At 47.3% G+C, this 23627-nt stretch overlaps 1 protein-coding gene across 1 annotated transcript; it reads right to left on the bottom strand.

The window, feature by feature from the left end:
- Positions 1-5531: 5531 nt before the first annotated feature.
- DHX16 (DEAH-box helicase 16) lies at positions 5532-22129 on the bottom strand. Its single transcript, XM_083160006.1, has 22 exons — positions 21994-22129; positions 19901-20153; positions 19579-19790; positions 17433-17604; positions 17048-17104; positions 16477-16731; positions 15986-16204; positions 15506-15700; positions 15236-15346; positions 14493-14608; positions 14184-14394; positions 13961-14059; positions 13589-13741; positions 12646-12786; positions 11506-11668; positions 11192-11310; positions 11033-11100; positions 10236-10398; positions 9336-9497; positions 8469-8642; positions 6966-7125; positions 5532-5637 (listed from the first exon to the last, which is right to left on the bottom strand). The coding sequence occupies exons 2-21, from the start codon at positions 20096-20098 to the stop codon at positions 6997-6999; spliced, it is 3117 nt and encodes a 1038-aa protein (XP_083016132.1). The 5' UTR covers positions 20099-20153; positions 21994-22129; the 3' UTR covers positions 5532-5637; positions 6966-6996.
- Positions 22130-23627: the final 1498 nt, after the last annotated feature.

The raw sequence follows: 23627 nt of genomic DNA, 5'->3' as shown, positions 1-23627 counted from the left end.
ACCGTCAGAAGCAGGTTTAGATCCCAGGGGGCGACAATTGATTTTATCGGTGGCCTGATCCTTTTCATCGCCCTACCAAACCTTTTAACAATTCTTTCTTCTGCTAGAGGTCTGTCCAGTAACACACTTAATGCAGATATCTGTGCCTTAATCGTCGCTGTGGCCAAACCCATCTGGAAACCTTCAAACAAGAACTGTAATACTTGGTCAGTAGGAATGTCCAAACAGTTATCTTTGAACTGTCCCCAACTAATAAACCTATACCAGGTTTTATAGTAGGCCTCCGATGAAACCTTCTTTCTGGCCCTCAGCATCATTTCAATCACTTGGGGTGACAAATTGTGTCTCTTTAGAATCTGCCGCTCAATTTCCACGCCTCTAGTTGTAAACTCGCCGGCTCTGGGTGCAGCATAGGCCCCTGATGAAGAAGGTCCCGCCTGTTGGGCAGCTGCCATGGTCCCTGTATCGCCATCCTTAAGACATTGGAAAACCAGGCTCTTCTTGGCCAATGTGGAAGAATTATCAGCACTATTACTTGGTCTTCTCTGATCTTTTTCAATACTTTGGATATCATTGGGAATGGCGGGAACAGGTATCCCAGTTTGAATGTCCACTTGATTGAGAAAGTGTCTAACGTCTTCGCCTGTGGATGATAATACTTTGCGTAGAATTCGCTCACCTTTCTGTTCAAATAGGTGGCCATCAGGTCCACTTCCGGTGTTCCAAAGATTCTTGTTGTCTGCAGAAAAACCTCGCTGTTCAACTCCCATTCTCCCGGCAATATAGTCTTGCGACTCAGGTAGTCTGCTATGACATTTTTCTTGCCTGGAATATAGGTTGCCGAGATTGACCTTAGGTTGTTCTCCGACCACTTCATAATTTCTTCCGACATCCTCATCAGTTTCAGGCTTCTGGTCCCGCCTTGATGGTTTATGTGAGCGACTACAGTCACGTTGTCGGACATAATCTTCAGATGGGTGCCCCGAATCTTGGGTCTTAGTTGACACATAGCCTCCCAGACTGCCTGCAGTTCTCTGAGATTGGAAGAGTTCCTTGCTTCTTCCTTGGACCAAGTTCCCTGGACCGACATCTTTTCGAGGTGACCTCCCCACCCCACTAAGCTGGCGTCCGTGGTCAGGACCAAGAACTGTGGGTTCTCCAAACTTGATGTCTTGTTTTCCAAGTCTTGGAGCCACCAACCAAGAGATTGCTTCACCTGGCTTGATAACTTTATCATATGTTGATCCCTTAGTCCTCTTTTTAGTAAGGGCAGAAGAAACCACTGAAGCTGTCTCGAGTTCCACTGTGCCCACGGAATGACTTTTATACAGGAGACCATCATTCCTAGTAACTGTACTGCTTTTATTAGGGGAATTTTCCTTCCTTGCAGGACTTCCAGAATTAGCTCCCTTATTTTCATGCACCTCTCGAGAGATAGGGCTACAGAATAGTTTCTGGTATCTATCCTTACCCCCAAAAAAAGAATATTTCTGGTCGGTATCAACTGACTTTTGTCTCTGTTTATGACCCATCCGTGGCTCTGCAGTGTCTCTGTGACCAGGTTCAAGCTTTGCTTCAGCTCGTCCACTGAGCTCCCAGCTATCAATAAGTCGTCCAAGTATGGCCAGATCTGGACCTTCTGTTTTCTCATCTCCGCTACCAGCGTAATCAAGACTTTGGTGAAGACTCTTGGGGATGTCCTCAACCCAAACGGGAGGCACGTGAATTGGAGATGCTGGCCGGCCACATGAAATCTTAGGAACCTTCTGTGTTCCATACAAATCGGGATATGGTAATAAGCGTCCTTGAGGTCGATTGACACTAAGTACTCGCCCTGTCTTATGCCTGTCACTATGGATGACAGACACTCCATGCGAAACTTCATTTTCTTGATAAAACAGTTCAGGTCCCTGAGATCCAGGATTGTCCTGAAACCTCCACTGCTTTTTTCTACTAAGAATAGGTTGGAGTAGAATCCCTTCTTGTGGTAAATCTCGGGTACAAACTCGATCGCTCCTTGCTTCAGTAGTTGGCTTATCTTGGAGCATAAAGCTGACCTTTTTTCTTTTTCTATAGGTACTCTGGACGTCAGGAATCTGTTCTGTAGTGGGATTTCCATAAACTCGATATGATAACCCTGTTGGATTATCTTCAGTACCCATCTGTCGGATATGGTACTCTCCCATTGGCTCCTGAATTGGAGGAGTCTGGCTCCTATCACTGCCTCCTGGGCATAGTCATGATTTTCCTCTGTCAGGTTGGAAGCGTCCTCGAAAGGGCTGGCGGAAGGCTTGCCTTGAAGTGCTTGCTCCACCTCTCCTATAGTAAGGCCTACCAGGCCTATAACTCCTAGAGTCCCTATAGGATTGCTTGGTCGTGCTGGGGTACGGGAAGCGACTCTTCCTGTCCTGCGGGAGACGTACAGATTTCCCTCCTGACAATCTCTGTATCATAGCGTCCAGGTTTGAGCCGAAAAGAAATTTCCCTTCAAACTGCAGAGTAGTCAGCTTGTTCTTGGAATTCGCGTCAGCGCTCCAGGGTTTTAGCCACAGGGCCCTCCTTGCGGTTACCCCTGCTGCCATAGTCTTCGCTGCAAAGGCCACTGAATCTAGGGAGGCCTCGCACAGGTAATCTATGGATTTCTGCATCACCTCCAAACTCTTCAATACATAATGTTTAGATATTCTTTCCTCCACGTCCGTCTGTAGGTTAGTCGCCCACAGTCTCAGGGCCCTGGACACCGATGCGACTGCTACCGTAGCCTTAAGAGACCCAGCTGAGGCCGTATGAACCTTCCTAAGTCCGTTCTCAATTTTTCTATCCATTGAGTCTTTGAATGCTGCTGCGTCCTCCACCGGAATAGTAGACTTGGAGGTCAGCTCTGCTACAGCAGCGTCCACCTTAGGGATAGAGCACCATCCCAGAAACTCATCATCCTTATACGGATACATCTTCTCAATACGATTTCCCAGAGTCAGCTTTTTATCCATATTCGTCCATTCTTTGGAAATGGTATCTCTTACCATTTTGTGAACCGGGAACGTTCTTCCCTTCTTCTCCCTATCTTCAAATAGGGGGTTCTTCTCCGACGTACCTGGTTCTTCTTTATAATTCATAGCTTTATAGATGTTTTTTAATACATTTTCCACCAGCTCCAAATTAAAAGATCTTACATCTTCAACTTCACCTTCATCTGTAGAATCCCTTCTATCACCTTCTATCTCTTCAATTGTATCCTCCTCCTGGCTAAACTCCGCCTGGGTTCTGGATCTTTTCTGGGTCTGTGACTGAGCAAACTCCTGCTTTGACACAAAGGACTCTTTCATCCAGTCCATGAGTTCTCTAAGAACATCTGACTTCTTTTCTTTCTTTTCTAATCTGTCCTGCCTGGACTCACATTCTCCACATAGAGATTTCTTCTGGGCAGATGCAAATGATTTGTCACATGACATGCAATTAGTCTGTATAAATTTCTTTTTGGCTGTTCTCTTCTTAGGAATAGCAGGTACATCCTCATCCTGTTCTATAGGCACACTACAAAAGAGAATTTACTAAGTACTATTCTGTAATAAAATGCTACAAATAAACAGCTAATGCCCACAAAAACCAAGGGCTTACCTCTGAGGGGCATTATCCGGCTTATGGGGAGAAGGCTCATCCATGATGCACACAGCAGTCAAAAACAGCCAGGCACTGAGATCAGTGTAAGGCACGCTGTCCATTTGCACCTTTAAATATGGCGCCTTAACCCTCAGTTCCCCGGATCACCTTCATTCAGGATGGCCGAGCGGAACCAATATGCTTCCCCTTGTTTCCGCGGGGAAGCATTTACCGCCCGTCCCCCGGCGTTTGCAGGCGGAAGTGACGCGCGCGCACACTTCCGCCCCTTCTGCCTGATGTATCCGGAGCGTGCAGACGCGGCTTCCAGCCGGTCTGCATCCACTCCACGTGGAGCGCGCACACAGCTTCACCCTGCCACAAGGATCCCGCTGGCGCCCTGTGTCCATCTACTACAGGTACCTCCGCTCCACGTGGGACTGTCACCATTATTCACATCGCGTATACAGGCAGGAACCATTGCACTAACATAGCTAAAGCTAGTTAGACACTTCTTCTCCCCGGGGAGCCACCCCTTCAGCTCCATGCTGCGTGAGGTAACCCTGCTTAAAACAAACATAACAGCCTACTCTGTCCTAACTCTAACGGAGACAGGAAAAAAGACATGGAGGAGGGGGAAGAGGAGGCTATTATACCCCAAGGTGGGCGGTCCTAGAGAAAAATTATCCTGTCTAATTCTATGGGGGAAGGGAACATCCCAGTGTTATGGCTGCCATGGGGATCGTAGAAGAAATTAAAATACATTGCCCTGCCGTCCTTTTAAGATACATCTTTAAGGCCTACACGACAACCAAAGACTTTGGAATGTCAGAGGAACCAGACTGCGCCAGAACTACAGTTGGTTGGTTCAGCTGACATCCCGAAACCACCTTAGGCAGAAACGGGATACATTCGGCCCAAGAAAGGTAGACACTGGCAAGTTCAGGAGTAGATGGGAGGCCTGAAGAAGAGCCTTGTGTATGGCTCTTGAGTTTCAATATATTTATCGGAAGAACGGACTTGTGGCTTGACCACTTGCCCTGGAGCCTCTCCCCTTGGGTAACACCACCCCAACCTCTGACTTGCTGGTAGCAGGGCCGCCCGATGCGCATCGGATCCCTGCCATTTTTGCGGGTGCTGCATGTGGTCACTGCCCTGGGGGCCAATTGCTAGAAGGGGGAATGTGCCCTGATCCCCACAGGCATACTTGGGCATCCGTCTCCTGGTTCCTGTTTCATGACAGAGCAAATCCAGCGGGCAATTGTCTGCTTAGTACAGTGGTCAGGGAACTCTGTCCTCATTACCCCACACAGTGCATGCTTTGCAGGTCTCCTCACAGAATCACAAGTGAAATAATTAACTCCACCTGCGGACCTTATTAAATGTGACTGAGTAATTAGTACACCTGTGCACCTGCTGGGTTACCAGCAAAACATGCACAGAGTTCCCTGACCACTGGCTTAGTAGCAGGCCAACCTCTTTTGAAACCCAAAGAGTCTGATTTCCGAAAAGGCTTAGTGCGTCATACATAGATGCCCAGTGCACGGACCACATCCAAGGAAGACTGTTCAGGAGAAGCATCCTGTCCCCCAACAGCAGGGACCACAGTCTCCTGGGGCTACTGGGGGAACAAAGGGAGGTTGGATATGTAGAACACCATGCAAGCACTTGGGTCATGAGACCTGGTCCAGTATAGGGTGACCTTGTGGAGCGATGCCATCAAGTCCACCTCGGGTCTGCCTTAACTTCTTACTAGCATCTGGATGGAGGGTCCATTCGCCGATGTCCACAGTCTGATGGCTGAGGAAGTCCACTTCCCAGTTGAGGACTCCTATAGTACAGCGCTACGGAATATGTGTGCGCTACATAAGAAACTGGTAGTAAATAATGAGTATTGCTGCAGTACGAAATAAATATTCAACAAACCAGCTTAATAGGTTTCTGGTAATTTTATATACAAAACTGTACAGATGTGTTATATAATACAGAGACAGGCTGCAGCATGATGCGGTTCCTCCCTGTGTTCTCCAGCCCTTCTTCCTGGAACATAGAGACAACAATATTACCAGACATGACCACATAATGGCTCCTAGAAATGGGAGGAATTATTTAATTAAGCGTATCTCGCCATGGACACGGATAGAAAGTCTGGTTCTAGAGACATTTTCTGCTAGATGTGCGAGTTACATAGATTAGGCTAAGCAGCCATTGATTATTGTCCTCAAGCATCACTAATATAGTCCATTACAATACACTTCAGCAAGATTCAATTAGACAGGAGAATTCAGTACTTATGTATTATCTGGGCTCCCATGTTAAATGCGCCCCATTTTTTCATACCCCTACTATCCAACTACGCATGGAGTTGATTTTATATAGTGTGGCGAGCGCAGCGTGCCACCATGCCCGAAGCGTGGCGAGCACAGCGAGGGGACGCGGTCTCATAAGAAAAACGGAAGCCCAGATATTACATAAGTACTGAGAATTCAACTGTGGGAGAAAAGTGCGAATTGTCGTTGTGTTTAACATCAACCCAACTTACTCCGCTATCCCCTGGGGGTGTGAGCACCTCTGAGTGAGGTGCTGTTGTAAAGTGCGCCAGGTGTTGTGCATATTGGTCTGGGCAAAACAGTTCGACATCACTTCAATTCCCCCATAGTCAGAGTTCATTGACGCTCCTATAAAAGTATTCTATTCAAAAATACTTCAATTTTTATTAAAAGATGCACCCAGTGAGCATTCCTTGTGATGTCCTCCACGATTTTAGCAAAAAGAACAAGTTGGGACAGTAAGAGACCTGAATGTGTGATTTCCGCTGCAGTGTACCACATACTACGCCGTGCGAGCTGCGCAGTGGAAGGATCAGTCATCCTGTCTGTTCTGCCACATACATGGATACCTCAGCCTGTACACAACGAGTGACCCACCTGTGTTAGCCATTAGAATACAGAGGGAATATTTCCCTAGCTTCTAGGATGTTCATGGGAAATGTTGGGCGTCCTTGATGTGAATAAAAGAGAGGAAGTGTTCTGACTTTGAAAGGCTTGGGGTCATGGCTAAATGCCCATTAGGTAGAAATGTATCTGCATTTTAACCTTGGACCTCGCGGTATAAAGTATGGGACCTCGGGACACACTAGCTGGAAGCAGTGACAAGTCTGGTTGCCCATAGCAACATCCCATGTTAAATAAAACTACCATCTTAGTAATGATTTCCCCCAATGAGCTTGCGCAAAGCATAATCACGCCTGTTGCGCGGAACAATGGTGGTAACATTTAGCAGACAGCCTTGATTAAATCGTGTTTTTTTCTTTTATTGGTTTTGAGGATTGGATTTGAGGATATAATAACAATTATTTTCGTACATACCTGAGTCTAGTGGTTGAAGCGTAGATCGTGTTTAGCCCAGCTCATCTTTACTCTTTCCTGCCACTTTGGGCATCTTTCTACTGTTCGGGTCCTCTAGCTCTCGTGACTTGTAGTAATGTGGAGCCACCTCTAGGAGCCAGGAGCTGTCAATCTCTATGATCTGTGGGTATGAGCACAGATCTAATGCTGTTACAGGAGTCCCAGATACCAACAACGTGGGTAGCAGGCATTGGGTAAAAACATTAGGTGGGGGATAGAAAGTGGGAAAGTCAAGGGAGGAAACTGGTTGAGAAGTTTGAAGTCTGTAAGCCAAGGGTGCGAAAGAGGACAGTAATGGGGAGGTGGAGTGGAGAGAGGAGCTGCATAGGGAGGTGGAGTGAAGAGAGGAGCTGCATGGGGAGGTGGAGTGGAGAGAGGAGCTGCATGGGGAGGTGGAGTGGAGAGAGGTGCTGCATGGGGAGGTGGAGTGGAGAGAGGAGCTGCATGGGGAGAATTGTGAAGGAGCAGAGGGTGGTTATAATGAGACCATAGGCTTAGAGCAGGGGTGGCCAAACTTGTCCTCCAAAACTACCAACAGCTGATGTATCTCAGGCCACCTGTGGATATATAGTAGGAATTAATGCAGCAGGTTATTCTGACGTTGGAGTCAGCCAGCAGGGGGGGCGGATGCGAGAATGCGGGAGAGCATACACCAGCTAGGTGATCTGGAAAATGTGGACTTCGAGAACCGGTTTGGCCACCCATGTCTTAACGAGTATGCATGAGTGATGTGGGTGAATTGAGAAAAAAAAAAAACCATAGTAGAGGGCAGAAGAGGAAGCTGGGATCATAGAGAAAGATCAAGGTTTTCCTGTGGGCTAGGAGAATGGAGGAGTCACTATGGAAGAGGGAGCTAGCTGGAGCCAGATAGGACATTGAAGATTGGGAAGGGGATGGAAGTGTTATGAGGGAGACATTGCAGACAATGGAACAGAAAAGTGGGCAATGGGTACCAGGGGGAGGAAAGAGGGCGACAGCATGGAAGGGATGGAAAGATTATAAATGGTAGCAGGGAAAGTCAGAGAGATGGAATGAGTTGAGTGGAAAGTGCCGTATGACTCTATCCAACATGAGAGGAGACTGACGTCTACTTCCAAGAGCCTGATCCCTCCCAGGAATGGACCTCCAACATGTCGTGCCAAGCTGAAGAGGAAACCCTCACCCCTAGTATTCACCCCTTTGGGACAGGCAGCAATAGTCCTCTATGCAGTTTTGCCCGACATCTTGTCCTAGCAATGCCTCCAGATTTAGCCCCTTCGACTTATTTTCACCTTCCAATGCTAAAGCCTGGTCACAAACACAGAGGCAAAGAAAGGTCTGCCTCTACTGCAACATACTAGGGGACCGATGACCTACGGCAATCCTGATCAGGAGGTCACGAGAAGGTTAGGCAAGCCGTATTAATCAGGGCAGGGTGAGACACAGTCACCTCATACATAAGTGCAGACACTTTTGGGATATTACCTGTCTCATATACTCCTTGGTTGTGAAGACCAGCTCATGGTATATAACCCAGCGGGGCTGCTCTTCGTGCAGACTGCTGTTTGGGTGGATGTAAACCAGTTGCTGTTGCTTCACGGTCTTGTACCCGCTGCGGCTGAGCTTGGCTGTGTGGTAGAAATACCCGGCTGTGATCGCCTGGCACAACGGAGGACGATAAAAAGGTAGAATGAGAACAGGGCGAGGCTAAAGTCACAAAATGACCATTCTTTTTTTTTTTTACTGGATACGAAACTAGTTTATGGCAGTAATTAAATGGTCAGTAAGTGTCGGCCAATGCTATGATGATATGGGTCATTATATGAAAATGGCCTTTTCTTGTAATGTTTGTTACTTCGCAAAAAATATTCAAAACATGCTCAAAATATATATTTCACATGATATTATTGGTCAAAATGTAACGTTTGTTATCAAGGAATGACCCTATAGCATTGCAGACTAATCTATAGCTGGGAATTAGTGGTGGCTCCAGACGTGGGGCTGCAGTGCAGTTCAAATAGGGAAGCCACACCCACTGCCAGTGAGTCAGATTGGAATGGCAGTTGGCATGTTTCCCCTACCTGAATTTTGAACTGCGCTGCAGCCACTCCTCTGGAACCACCCCTTCTGGTAACTATTTCAATTGGATGCCCATCCTGGTGGTGCTTAGCGGTGTTTACCTATAGACCAATGACACGAAGAGCTTTTACTGTGAAAAATAACAGCCGTATTTTTACACTGTTTAAGTTGGACCTTGCTTATAAATAGAGAAAGCACGCGTCCACTTGCCCCCCAATGCAGGAGACTACCTTCCCTGTAAACGGATGATAGACTGAGAAGAGTCGTCCGTACCTTGCGCAGTGGCATGCTGTCCCCTTCACATGAGGTCAACTCAATTTCTATCCTTTCCATGAGACCTTCCAGCTGCTCGCGGACATCCCGGGCGCGGCGAAGCGAGCGATTCTGAATGTAGTTCTCATAGCACCACTGGAGAGAGTGACCCGTTTCCACCCACTGGAGATAGGAACATGGTCATGGGAGAGAGTTAGGTGTGAACAACACAGAGAAATAAAATGACAGGGCGGTTCTCTAGTCTGATCATCATCACTTGCCCAAACTACGTACCCCCTTACACAAACTTATAGGACACAAACGCTATTCCTGCAGGAAATCCATTCTAGCATGTTCCTTCTAACTGGGTCCAGGCAGAAATGGCAGATGCCACTGCATCTAAAGACTGCAGCCAGGGAGGGCTTCCAGCGTAGGGTATAAAATACAAGGTAACCTTCGGCGCTGACGATAATGTATATAATGCATACACACCTTCATTGTATATAAACAGTGCTCTTGCCTAATAGACAACCTCCTCTACCTGTACTGTACAGGCCGTCTACGTAAGTCGCTGAGAGTGGTTTCAGGCAGGAAGAAGAGTCAAGAATACTCTTTATATCGCACAAATCGGGTGGTGCTCAATAAGAAACAATTCACAGAGTTTATTGTACACCATAAATCATATGCACAAAATACTAATTTATACAAACACCTCCCAGGCGGTATCCCATTAGGGGTTACAAAACAAAATCTATTAATCGCTCATGTACCGGAGGTTATGATGTATTGTATGTTCTTAGTACCGTTCAGAATTGGCCACAGGGTAGCCCAGACCACACGCCGTTTCATACGAACACTTTCATCCGGATTACCAGATCCAGCACAATACCGCTATATACATATCCACCCTATCGTACGTACTTGTGTATATACATTGAGAAGCACCATGTGGTCACCCCCGGGCACGGTGAAGTTGGCACGAGCTGTATCTGCATGAACTAACTTGTCTTTTGGTCGATAGAAAATTGCATTATTTACAGACAACATGGCGGCGATGGTGACAATCTGCTCCGAGCAGCCGTACCTGTGAAGGAAGAGAAGAAATAAGTACCACATAGAGAAGACAGAGGTCCACATAGTGATAGGTGAATAATTAGATCTAGAAGCCAACCGGAAGGCAGCAGATGCCAGGGAGGTCAGTCAGAAAAGGCCAGAAGGGCTGATCAAGAAGAGCCAGTAGCTGAGGGTAGGGCAGCAGCGCAAGGGCAGCGCCAACAGCTGGGTGCGTCCGTGCAAGGGCAGCGCCAACAGCCGGGTGCGGCCAGGCAAGGGCAGCGCCAGGCAAGGGCAGCGCCAACAGCCGGGTGCGGCCAGGCAAGGGCAGCGCCAACAGCCCGGTGCGGCCAGGCAAGAGCAGCGCCCACAGCCGGGTGCGGCCAGGCAAGAGCAGCGCCAACAGCCCGGTGCGGTCAGGCAAGGGCAGCGCCAATAGCCGGGTGCGGCCTTGCAAGGGCAGCGCCCACAACCGAGCGTGGCCTTGCAAGGGCAGCGCCCACAGCCGAGTGTGGCCTGGCAAGGGGAGCATCAACCGTTGGGGAGTACTGTCCCTTTACAATGTCTTCAACGGAGAGGAAACACATATGAACATGTGAAAAACATACAAAATCCATGCAAATGAGACAACGTGAAGCAAAGAAGCAGCAATGCAGAGATCTTACTTCTCAGATGCCAGGATCATCTTGGATAACATAGGGTCCACCGGGAGCTCAGCCATTCTTCTTCCCAGCTGTTGAGCATAGAATGAGCAGAATGTGAGAATGAGAAGAGGAGGAGACATTACTATTACCACCACCGATACCGTTCCCCACCACTCTAACCTTGGTAAGTTCTCCAAGATGGTTGAGTGCCCCCAGAGCGTATAGCTGCTCCAGAGCCAAAACTAGAGTCTCATGTGGTGGAGGGTCCATAAAGTCAAAGTGGATGAGATCATTAATACCTGGCGAAGGTATAAGACACAAGTGAGAAGTCGGGGGAGACCCGAAGATAGAGTGCAAATTATTTCTTGGTTTACCTTTTTCTGTTCTCCTGTATTGTTATCACAGGTTCCCCGATATCTCCTTATTCCCACCTACTTGTCCTCCTCTCTTCCATACATCTTTAACTATGCCCCTACCCCTGTAACCCAACTCACCCAAGCTCTTCAGGAGCAGCACTACGTTCCCAAGGTTGGTCCGCTGGATTTCTGGCACAGTGGTATCTTCCATCTCATTCTTATAAGCCCAGGCGGTGTATAGCCTGAAACATTTCCCAGCAGCCACCCGGCCAGCTCTGCCTGCTCTCTGATTGGCCGATGCCTGGAAAGTAAAACACAGTGGTTACAGGATTATTTCTCAGTCTGCATCGGCCAAAGCACTCTGAATAATATGTTTTGCTCTTAAAACACTCACTCCTTTAGCAGAGCCATTTATACCCCATACTTACTATTCCCCATCTTGTCACCATCTTTGCATGCAATACTCTGTGGTTAAACCTACGTATAACTCTGTGGTTAAACCTACGTATAATTCAAATAAAACTAAGAAATAATCACTCCAAGCAAATCCCCACAGTGGCGCCTTCTCCTCTTACCTTCCCCCCACTGTGGTTCATCTCCCCCTACCTTACCCCACTGTGAATCCATCTCTCCCTACTCCCCACACTGTGACTTCAACTTGGTTATCTTTTACACTGTGACTCCCTCTCCCCTACAACCCCCCTCCCTGTGACTCCATCCCCCCCCCCCCCCCCCCCCGACCCCTCAAAACTGTGGTCCATCTCCCCCTACCTGTCCACACTGTGAATTCATCTCTCCATACTCCCCACACTGTGACTTTATCTCACTTACCCCCCACTGTGATCCATCTCCCCCTACCTGCCCCCATTTTGAAATCATCTATACCTACTCCCCCACCCTGGCACCATTTCTCCTAACCATGCCTCTGCCCATCGCTCCTCCTCAAACAACCCACCCCTCGCGTCTCATGCCCCAAATCTACTGTCCACCACGGTGGCTGCATTTCCCAGCAAACTGCTTATTGCTTGTATGTGTTGTGTCCCGGTCTACCTATTGCCCTCTCTGCCTAGTTTTAGACATCATTTGCATTGTTACATTGCATCTTTAAATAATATTCATTCTTGTCTTGACATGAAATCCCCTTGTAGAGATAATAGACACATAATGCATAAAGTAAAAAATAAAAATGAAACTATTTAGCAGCCGACAATAAATATGTCAGCGAAAGGAACCTTGTGTGAGGAGCACAGAAGGCAGGACAGCACTGAGAGCAGTCACCTTTGAGCACGGAGTGACAATAAGGGACTCCATCCCGGTACGAGCATTGTAACTCTTCTGTTTGCAGAAGCCAGGGTCAATCACGTAAATGATCCCATCTATGGTCAGTGATGTCTCTGCGATGTTGGTGGCTACAACAACCTGGACAAGACAAAAAAAATAAATAAAAAATGAATCCTCCTGTCTGTCACCCAGCAAGAGCACAGACAGACTCACGGCTGCGTCCTGTCTGTGTCATCCGGTAGTAGGAGGAGGAACAGACTCACGGCTGCGTCCTGTCTGTGTCATCCGGTAGTAGGAGGAGCAGACTCACAACTCCCTCCTGTCTGTGTCACCCGGTAGTAGGAGGAGGAACAGACTCACAGCTCCCCCCTGTCTGTGTCACCCTACAGGAGCAGGAACAGACTCACGGCTCCCTCCTGTCTGTGTCACCCGGTAGTAGGAGCAGGAACAGACTCATGGCTCCCTCCTGTCTGTGTCACCCTGCAGGAGGAGGAACAGACTCACAGCTCCCTCCTGTCTGTGTCACTCGGTAGTAGGAGGGGGAGGAACAGACTCATGGCTCCCTCCTGTCTGTGTCACCCGGCAGGAGGAAGAACAGACTCGCATCTCCCTCCTGTCTGTGTCACCCTACAGGAGCAGGAACAGGCTCTCAGCTCCCTCCGGTCTGTGTCACCCGGTAGTAGGAGGAGGAACAAATTCACAGCTCCCTCCTATCTGTGTCACCCGGTAGAAGGAAGAACAGACTCACAGCTCCCTCCTGTCTGTGTCACCCTGCAGGAGCAGGAACAGACTCACGGCTCCCCCCCTGTCTGTGTCACTCGGCAGGAGGAAGAACAGACTCACGGCTCCCTGCTGTCTGTGTCACCTGGTAGTAGGAGGGGTACATGAATACCTGCCTACTGTTACTTTGACTTTGTTTCCTAATATTCCACCCCCTCACCTTTCTCGCACCCGGAGGAGTGGGTTCAAATATCTTGGCCTGCATGTCAGACGGCAAGTTGGCGTAGATCGGTAAAACCAGCATCTCTGCGATCTTGGAGCCCAGCCGGCGGCAGCGTTCCTGTAACATCTCACTGCACGCCTCTATCTCCTCCTGCAGCAACATAGAGTGGTAGCAAGCATTACTTACATTTATTATAACCCAGTCGGAGCTCCTAGGAGGTGTCACCTAGTTATGGTACAGTCAGCTTGGTAGGAGGTCTTCCCTAGGGGTCGGTCTATCAGTTGTGCTCAATGATGTAACTTAGGTGACACTGGAGACCAAACCCAGCAACATATAACAAACCGCCCAACATACATATTCCGCACATACCTGTCCAGTCAAAAAGACTAAGATATCCCCGGTGGGCTGCGTGACGTGGATCTGCAGCACGGACACCACACAGGCCTCCAGGTAATCAGCCTCTGGCGCCTGCAGAAGACAGAACATGAGGTCTGTTCAATGCTCATTGTAAGCCCTAATCACATGCACTTTAGTTCCGTTAGACACAATGATTAGGTTATTGTGACTATTTCCTGCTCCGATCACGGCCTACCTTGGTGTAGTAGATGTCCACGGGATACCGGCGCCCAGGGATTCGGAAAATAGGGGCATCGTCAAAGAAAGCGGAAAACCTTTCTGTGTTGAGGGTGGCGCTGGAGACAAGGACTTTGAGGTCCGGCCGGAAACGAGCGATGTCCTTAATAAGGCCAAACAACACGTCCGTATGTAGAGTCCTCTCGTGAGCCTCATCTATAATGACGACTCTGAAGAGAGAAGCAAAGAATGAAGGAGGAGAGCAATATGGCTGAAGGCTGAGGTGTGCAACAAAAGCTGGAGGGAACAATAGTTTTGTACACAATACCTGTATCCGGCCAAGTCTGGCTCAGTGAGGAACTCACGCAGCAACATCCCATCTGTCATGTACTTCAGTACGGTGCGCTCAGACGTGCAGTCCTCAAACCTAATGCTGTACCCCACCTGGGAGAGGAAAGAGAGAGATAACGGTGGTTAAATGTTGGTGGTGAAAGAATGTTTGGGGCAGGAATGCAAAATCAATCTGGTCAAAGACGAGGATGAGCGAGGGGTGGTAAAGGGGGGTATTAAATCCAGGATTCCGATTGTCAGAACGTCCTGACAGCCGGAATCCCACGTTGTTTTCTTTCCATTCGACTGTAGCTTGACAGCTGGAATTCAATGTTCCAGCTGTCGAGTGTCGAAATGCCCTCGGATCAGACAAAACAGATCCGACTTTAAAATAAGTTGTATCTGTTTTGTCGGAAACAGACGCGGATTGTCAAATTCACGGCCATTTTCCGACAATCCGCGGCCGTTTCTGACCAAACAAATCAGACTAGTTTTAAAGTCGGATCTGTTTTGTCAGAAACTGCCTTTAATGCTGCCAGTAACGGCAGCATTGAATATGCATGGGCTGTTATTTCCATCGGCGAAAATAGCGGCTGCGATTGAATAACCCCCGAAGAGGACAGAACATGAGGTAAGAAATAAAATGGAAAACAACACTGGATAAATAGTGGGTAGCAGTGGTTAATATAAAAATAAAAGCAACAATATGAAATACAATGCTCATGGCGGGTAAGCAGTCACCTCATTGCCCAGTTTAACGGACATCTCCTGGGAGACTCGAGCTGCTACACTCATTGCAGCCACTCTGCGAGGCTGAGTACATCCGATCTTCATCCCATTTTTGGTGTAACCCTACGTCGGCCAGAAAGAGAGATGCAAGGAGGCCAAATATTAGACCGTGAACATTTCTTTTGTAGATTATAGGAGGTTCTACAACTTTCATTGTGATTAACTTTAATCAGGATATAAGCGAAGGGTGGGAGTTCCCATCAGAACGCACGACCAACTCACATCCTCATGCAGGTACTGCGGGATTTGGGTGGTCTTGCCAGATCCAGTCTCCCCTTCGATGATGAGAATTTGGTGCTCGGCGATGGCTTTGAGAAGATCAGTGCGATATGGGAAGACAGGGAGACTGCGCCGCACCTCCTGCATGGACAGTTTCTTGCTTTCTAGCTCAGACAAAGCCGCTACGGTCTCATCTTCCTGAAAGGGAAGAAGAAATGGTTCAGTGGGAGAGTGTTCCATTGTAGCCAATCAGCCCCCTGACCAGCAAAGAACTGCCAAAGTAGAACAGATGAATTATCTTTAGGACAGTTATACAAGCTTCAAAGGAAATGTTTTCATCATGTCTACACTTCAACACCCTGACGTCTGGCCGGCGCCTGGGTACAAGTCCAAAGTCCAACCTCAAAACTCGATAAAACCCAACAAAATGCAGCTGTACGATATTTACTGGTGAGCTCAGGAACAGGCGCTGAACCTGCTCACCTTCTCTATGGTCCCCTTCATTTGCGTTGAGCTGACAAACTGTATAACTTCGTCTTCTTCCATCACATACTCGTATTCTTTCTGTCCACGAGCCCGGGCATCTTTGGCTCCGAATTTGAGAGCCGCAGCGCCAATGTGATCCTCTTCCCAGCGCCTCTGGTCCTCGCGGGGAGCAAAACGCTCTTCAGTCACCGGCTCCTGATACCGGTCTGGGATTTCCTGTGTGTAAAGGAAACAAATGTATACTGAATGCATTTTATTTATATACCTGTGTATCTAAGTTTGCAAATTTACCCCTTACATCATCCTCAGAGGAGTCCCCGCCATGTTAGCCAAAACCAGCAACTACAGATTTTTAACTGCAACCACTCTTGCTAAACCCAAACAAACTACCATAGAGAGCTAGTGGCAGATTTCAGTTTACCAGCGAGAGCCAGGGCTCCATGTCAGGTGACGGTTAAAGCGTCGATCCCTGATATCACATGACTCACCTTACTCCTTATCTCCTCAGGCATAAAGTATCGGTCGTGCTTCTCCATCCGCTCCTTCTCTCCCGCTTTCTTGTACTCCTTTGCCAGATCCCTGACTTTGCGCTTGTATTCTAAGTCCTTCTTCTCTGCTGCAGTCAGCTTGGTCTCGGCGAAAAAATACTCTTCCTCCGCGATCTCTGCCTCCAGGTCTTCCAGCTTCTCCTTTTCCCTCTTCCCCAGGTAGTCTCTGCGTGACTTCTTCCTCAACTCTGGTACCTGCATAGAACATAAGGCCCAGAGACCGTATTATACTGCGGTAATAAGTGGTGTCCATATAGAAAGCTTTCTTACAAATACATACTGATGGAAATAACAACACCGTAAGCTACACACAGTTTAGGAGGCCTTTTTTTTTTAGGTTTCATGAGAACGCAGCCTATATATTCACTGCGAATTATTAACATTACTGAGGTACAGAAAACGGACAGCCAATCAGGCAATCTTACGGAAACTACAACAAAATGGCTTCCTCCACTTTGTACAAACTTTATTTAAAAACATATACATTAGAGCAGTGAAGAATAAAGATTACCATTTTTTTACGATCCTCTTCGGCCAATTTCAGTCTCTTCTGCGCCTCTTCATATGCCTAAGAATAAAATGATGCAGTGTGTGAATAAAAGAACAAGTTCTAGACTCAGATGTTGTAGTGATAAGACTTATCTTTGCTACACAACCCATCATTCCAGGTGCCAAACTTTGTGTTACACTTTGTAATTCTTCTAAATTATAATGTGGCATAAGAACGTTGAATATATTTACGTTATGATGCTACACTTTATTTTTGTCCCCCGATTTGCAGAATTTCGGGTTACAAAGAAAGAAGTAACATTTATGGAGTAATGTTCTAAAGGATGTCCCCATCAAACGCTTCCACTAATGACACAACCTCAATCCAAGGGCCCGCTGCTCCTCACCTTCTTATCTGACCTTTCCACTATGTTTCTAGTTTTCTCCTTATCTCTTTTCTTCACTCTTTCCGCAAATGCGTCTCTTTCCTCAAGATCCTTCAGCCGTTCCATCTCCTCTCGCTCTTCTTCATCATCGTCATCATCGGAGATCACCTGCGGCGATGGTACCTTCTCTTTCCTAGTCAGATCAAGGGACATAAAAATAATCACTACCCCATCTGTGACCACCCTGCTTGCCCTACCAACCCAAGCAGATTGCCACGCCCCTTTAGAACGTAAGCTTTTACGAGCAGGGTCCTCTCCTCTAGTGTGCTTTTACTTCACCTTCTCCTTACAACAGTACATAACCATCAGTTTCTGCCTCCCTGATGCTAATGTCAGTGCAATGTCCCATGATGCAGCTAAAACGGAGAGTGAAAGCATTTTTTGCAGGGACACTGATCTGTTTTAAACTTGCTGGATATGGAAAGAGGGAGCTGTGGAGAGATTGGAGGTAGGAGCAGATAGGGACTGGGGGTGTGGTGGAGACTTTGTGGGCTAAAAACTGTCACAGCTCAAAGTGAACGTAAATTCGGTCACAGCTCAAAGTGAGATGACATTGCAGAAGCCGGCATTTTACGGGCTTTTAACTAGTAATAATCACTATGAATCTGTCACATTGCGTTCCTTGGGTGTGGTATAGAAGATCTGCAATGATAGGTAGAGTCAATCTATCTAGACATTGCAGGGTAAAAAGTTTGGCACATCAATGGTCAACGTGTTTTTTGGCCACATCTTGCATATTTAATTTTCAATACAAATGTAGACCATGGCCGGCTTCCTTGGTACAACATGTGCAAACAAGGTTTAAGCAGACAAATGCTTTGCGCATCCAGCAGCCCGACACTTAAGTATTCTTATAGGTTTCTTCAAAGTAACCTTCACCATACACCATAAAACAAAAATCAGTATACAACTTATCATACGCTTGGGATCTTAAAAGATATTGGGATTCCTCCCATATAGCCGGTCATGTGAATGAAGAGTAAATAACATATAATGGTATAATGGGTTTTAAAACACCACTCAATTGAATGACATCATAACAAATGTTTAAAAAGTTCTAAAAATATGAACAATTGAAAAAAAATAGCAAGCTATGAGATTCCAGTGCACGAATCCTTTAGGAAACAGAGACTGTCAATTACCGGATAGTAAGGAACTGTCAACCAAGCAGTTCCCAATGAGCATGAATGATCCCCCATGGTTAGACTCTACCAGACTCCGTTTTTGGGTCCTCCGGTTTTGCTGTCTCCTTTCCAAGTCCAGGTGGACTGCATTGGACTTGGAAAGGAGACAGGAAAACCGGAGGACCCAAACACGGAGTCTGGTAGAGTCTAACCATGGGGGATCATTCATGCTCATTGGGAACTGCTTGGTTGACAGTTCCTTACTATCCGGTAATTGACAGTCTCTGTTTCCTAAAGGATTCATGCACTGGAATCTCAGTGCTTGCTATTTTTTCAATTGCTCATATTTTTAGAACTTTTTAAATATTTGTTATGATGTCATTCAATTGAGTGGTGTTTTAAAACGTACTTCACCATTATATGTTATTTACTCTTCATTCTCATGACCTGCTATATGGGAGTAATCCTGATTCCTTTGTACAACAATTTGACAAGATGGCTCATCTCCACTACCGCTAACCTTACCGCAGGTTACTATACACAGTCGTAATCCTCATGGCTAGCAAATCAAGCAGATGTTGGAAAAAACATGTTGATTTTTTTAACCTATTGACTGTCTAACTAGACAGTGATCTAACATCCCGATACCACTTTGGGGGACACTGGGGTAGTAGGTACAGAGGATGCTTTAGGACTTTACCACTTTAAATGTACTTTATGTCCTGAATACTTCCCTATGGCAGGGAACGCAGTTATTTATCAAACCAAGCCACATGTGATGGAAAGAAACAACCAGATGGAGAGTTAAATAAACACTATAATCTGGGTAACCGGGAGCAAAATCAGGTGGGTGATTCACGTTTGATCGGACAGGACCGAATTGGGGGGTCTGCACATGTGCATTCGGCGTGCAGGGGGGGGGGGGGGGGGGGTGTCGCAGTTGGTACCCAGCATTACACATGTATCATAAATGACACACTTACTGCGCTCGGTCACTCTCGCTGTCCGACGACTCCTCTTTTTTCCTCTTCCTTAGATGTTTCTTCTTCCTCTTCTTCTCATCTTTGCTCTTTTCCATTTCCTCCTCTTCATCGCTGTCTTCCAGCAGAGCATAGGACTTGTTCTTCTGCTGTATCGCTAGGGCCTCGCGCTCCACGGCCCGGGCTGGGCGTTCAACCGGGGTTTTTCTGGGGAGCTACGAATGCAAAATAAAAGAATTATTAGCGAAAAAAAGGTATGACATAAAAATGGCATAAATGCCTTCCTAGCCGTGCATCGCAGATCATCCTGTCGGACCGCTCTCACCTTTAGCCAGAGCTCATCTGCAAAGCTGCGGACTTTATCAGTCACATCGATGGCTCCAGCCTCGCTTAGACGGTTGATGAGGTCGGCGGCGCTTGAACTTCGTCGGGCGGTGCCAACCAGGAACTGAGCCACGTGTCGATCGCTCATTCCCAGGACGTCATGCAGGCGATCTTTAACCCAGGCCTCCACCCCGTCCATTTCCAGGCTCTTCCTTGGCTCAGTTTATGGATAGGGGAAACGTGAGCGGCGGGGGCTGCAGAGGAGATGGGAAGATGAAGGATACTGATTAATGAAACGCACTAATTAGATAAGTGACCTTAATTACAATGGCTAATAGTTTAGTAATTGCCGGGAAGCCTGTTACGGACAACTAGATAATAAATACAGTGCTTACAGAACTCTGGTGGTTGACTAAGGGCCTGATTCAGCCCTGCTCGCTAGGCTGCGTGTACTCACTGCCTAGCGAGTAGGTAAACTCCAGGCCACCAACCGTCAGCCGACGAAATCCAGTCACTAGCATGTGGGCGGATGCATGGCGGACAAATCATTCGATGGTCACTCACCATCGAATGATTTATCCGGCCTTCGCTCTGGAAAGTACGTCTATACTTACTTTTCAGATGCCCACTATCCACCGAATTGGGGACGGGCGCTGACGTCATGTGGCGTCAGCCACCCGCCCCAAGCAGGCATTGACACGCCTGCATTTGCAGGGGTACACCCGGTCCCCTGCGCCATCCCCCTGCAAGCCCCCCTGTGATACTAGCCGATGGCGTTCGTTTCGAGGGTTTGCAGATGCGCATACCCCAACAATTGGCTGGGGTAGCGAAGTCGGCCCGCACTGAGCAGGTCTGAATCACCCTCTATGTCACAAGGACCAGAAAGGGGCACATTCTGTGGATTACCACGCCAGCCGCGTAAATCCAAACACATGAATTACCCCCTGCTATTAGTGCTCAGCGTAGTAGGACGGCCTGAAACAGGCCCAGAATAGACAGACAGGCATCCCATACATCAGCGACATATTGCCATCGTCCAGGTCGGGGTATCAGCAATATATAACATTTTTGAAAAGCCTGATTCCCTGTTCCTGAGCAAAAATTATCGGGACTGGCAAATCAGGCATTGACCTGTTAAATGTCCCCCATGATCACTGGCTGACAATCGATGGATCCGGGCATGTAGTGAACTCAGGACTTGTCCCCCATACATCTGTGATTTATTGGGGCAATGCCCCGATCCATGTCTGATCATTTTCAGTCAGGAATAGGGAATCAGGCATTTTTAACATGAGTTTAATTTAGATGGTAGTTCTGTTGAAGATAAGATGTTGCTATGGGCAACCAATCAGATTCTATCTATTATCTTCTAGAAGGTGTTAAATAAGTAGATTTTGATTGGTTGCTATGGGCAACATCCCATCTTCAATATAACACCCATCTTAGTAGATAAACTCCTTAGTTTCTACTAAATGGCATATCGGGGCATTGCGGCCAGTGATGTAGGGGATTCCCCTCATACATCTAAGCAGCGATTCCCTGATCAGATCAGAATTACCAATCCACCACCAGCAATGACCGGCAATCTGTCAGGGGAATTCGGGGGAAATAAAACACGTTAAAAATGCCGGATTTGCCAACAGGGTAAACTCATTTTTAGTGTTCCTGATTCACCAACCCTACTGGGGAGTGGGATTGCGGTGGGGGAAGAGCCGTTGGTGGGGCACTCTCTTGCGTTGCCAGCCCCTGGCATGTGATGCCCACGCTTCTGCTAGATGGAAGGTGGAGTGGTGTCTCACTATTAGGTTCAAGTACAGAGCATGGTGGCCACTGGCCTCACTTGCCACAGATATAGTAAATGTCTACATGGATAATATTAGTAGTCTTATTGCTAAGTGTTGAACTTCCACAGCTTTCCTTTTTCTATGTCAGATATTTGAGATGTATAATAAAGGTGTACACCACACCAGGCCTCAGCACTTTATGGCTCACCAGTGGGAACTACAAGTCCCAGCATACCCTGCCCGCCCATGCTTTCTCGGCCCCAGACCCATGGTATGATAAAGGACAGGTTGTAGCACACACGGTACTCACATTCAGTAAATAATGACTCCTGCTGCTCCCCCTACTCCAAGCCAAGCAAGGTGGTATACTATACGCAGCAGATACTGGCGATGAGTAATGACATCACCGGTGTTCGGTTTTGTTGCTTCGCTCCAACACGATACTTCCGCACTGTGGAACACATTGTGCGTTTCAATGACGACACTAACGGCGACAGAGAATGTGTGCCGTTGCAATTACTAGAGTCCCGAACTGTTTAACACCATTTTGTCTCCATAAGCAATCCCCTACCGTGGTGCCAGATGCATTTTTTGGCCTTCGGGCAAATGACGGCACTATACAGTTAGAATCTAATGGTACATGTTGCTGCACAATTGTAATTTTTAAGTCTATGTTACTCAGAATGTAACTCTTTGTGCTTTCCTTGTGGAAGGAAAGTGTTACTGTGCCTATGTTCTATGTAGAGATAGATAGCTATAGATAAAGCACACAGCAAAAAGGCAAGAGGTCAGAAGTGGCTTGATTAATAATTTGAGCACCTCCATAACTTAGGAGGGGGATGTTGGGACATCATGGGCACAAAAAACACCCTTTTTTTGTGCCACCGCACGAGGACACTCATCATTCTTGGCATATGGGTCTCGCACCCGGAAAGCTGGGCAAGTCTCCCCAAGACCCCCTCCATCTCCCCATCATGGAAAAAGGAAGAATGCAAAGCATTGTTTTTTGCTGAATTTCAATATAATAAATAACTGTATAATATCACGGTTAGGCATTTATTGTAAACATTTAAAATACAGGATAAATAATCCACATTATTAAAAGCATAAACTATGTACATATAGCTTTCTTAACTAAAAAGACAAGGTATATTGCTGCTTGAAATTGGATATGGGAGATTCCCCACTGAATTGTGTTTAAATGGCAAATGGCTTAAAAGTCAGTCCCACCTCCACATGTGGGTATTAGTGAGATGGTGCTATAATCTTCCAAATAGATGTATCAATAAGTTCCGGACTAATTCCTAGCGGGAGGATGTTATTTACACAATAGGTTGATTCCACCTGTAGGTATCTTTTAGCAAGATGTCTTCGCAATTGGCAACCAGATGGCAAACAGAGACGGTGGTGTTGGAGGGTGTGCCACTGGCGTTTGCTAGGAGTGCCCCAAAAAAATCAGGAGTTCCCCCGACCGTTGGGAGGGCCGCATACACCAGCTGCCCCCTTTCCCCCACGGCCTTCACAGCGCAGAGTGAGTCTAGACCAGGAATGGGGAACCTTCGGACCTCCAGCTGTTGTTGAACTACATATCCCATAATGCCCTACTACAGTTTTGCTATTTGGCCATGTTAAATCTGTTGCAGTGCATGCTGGGATGTGTAGTTCAACAACAGCTGGAGGTCCGAAGGTTCCCCATTCCTGGTCTAGACTTACTCAGCGCTGCGAGCAGGGGGAAATCATTTCATGGTGAATGATTTTTTTTCCCCCCTGTTTGCGCAGCTGCGTACACGTTTGTAGCAGTGCACAGTGGCGGGGGGCATGCATTCGGCTGGGTGGCGTTTACCTGCTCGCTGGGCTACAAACGCTCTGAATCGGGCCCAGTGCCTGGATCACAGGACAGTTGGGAGGTGTGTGATATACATTGTGCTAGTTTTCCCAAAATTG

Source organism: Crinia signifera, chromosome 9, assembly GCF_055691185.1.
Source record: "Crinia signifera chromosome 9, ASM5569118v1, whole genome shotgun sequence".
In the NCBI taxonomy this organism is placed as follows: Eukaryota; Metazoa; Chordata; class Amphibia; order Anura; family Myobatrachidae; genus Crinia; species Crinia signifera.
The sequence above is the reverse complement of the archived record's forward strand: the minus strand, read 5'-3'. Positions and strand labels throughout refer to the sequence as shown.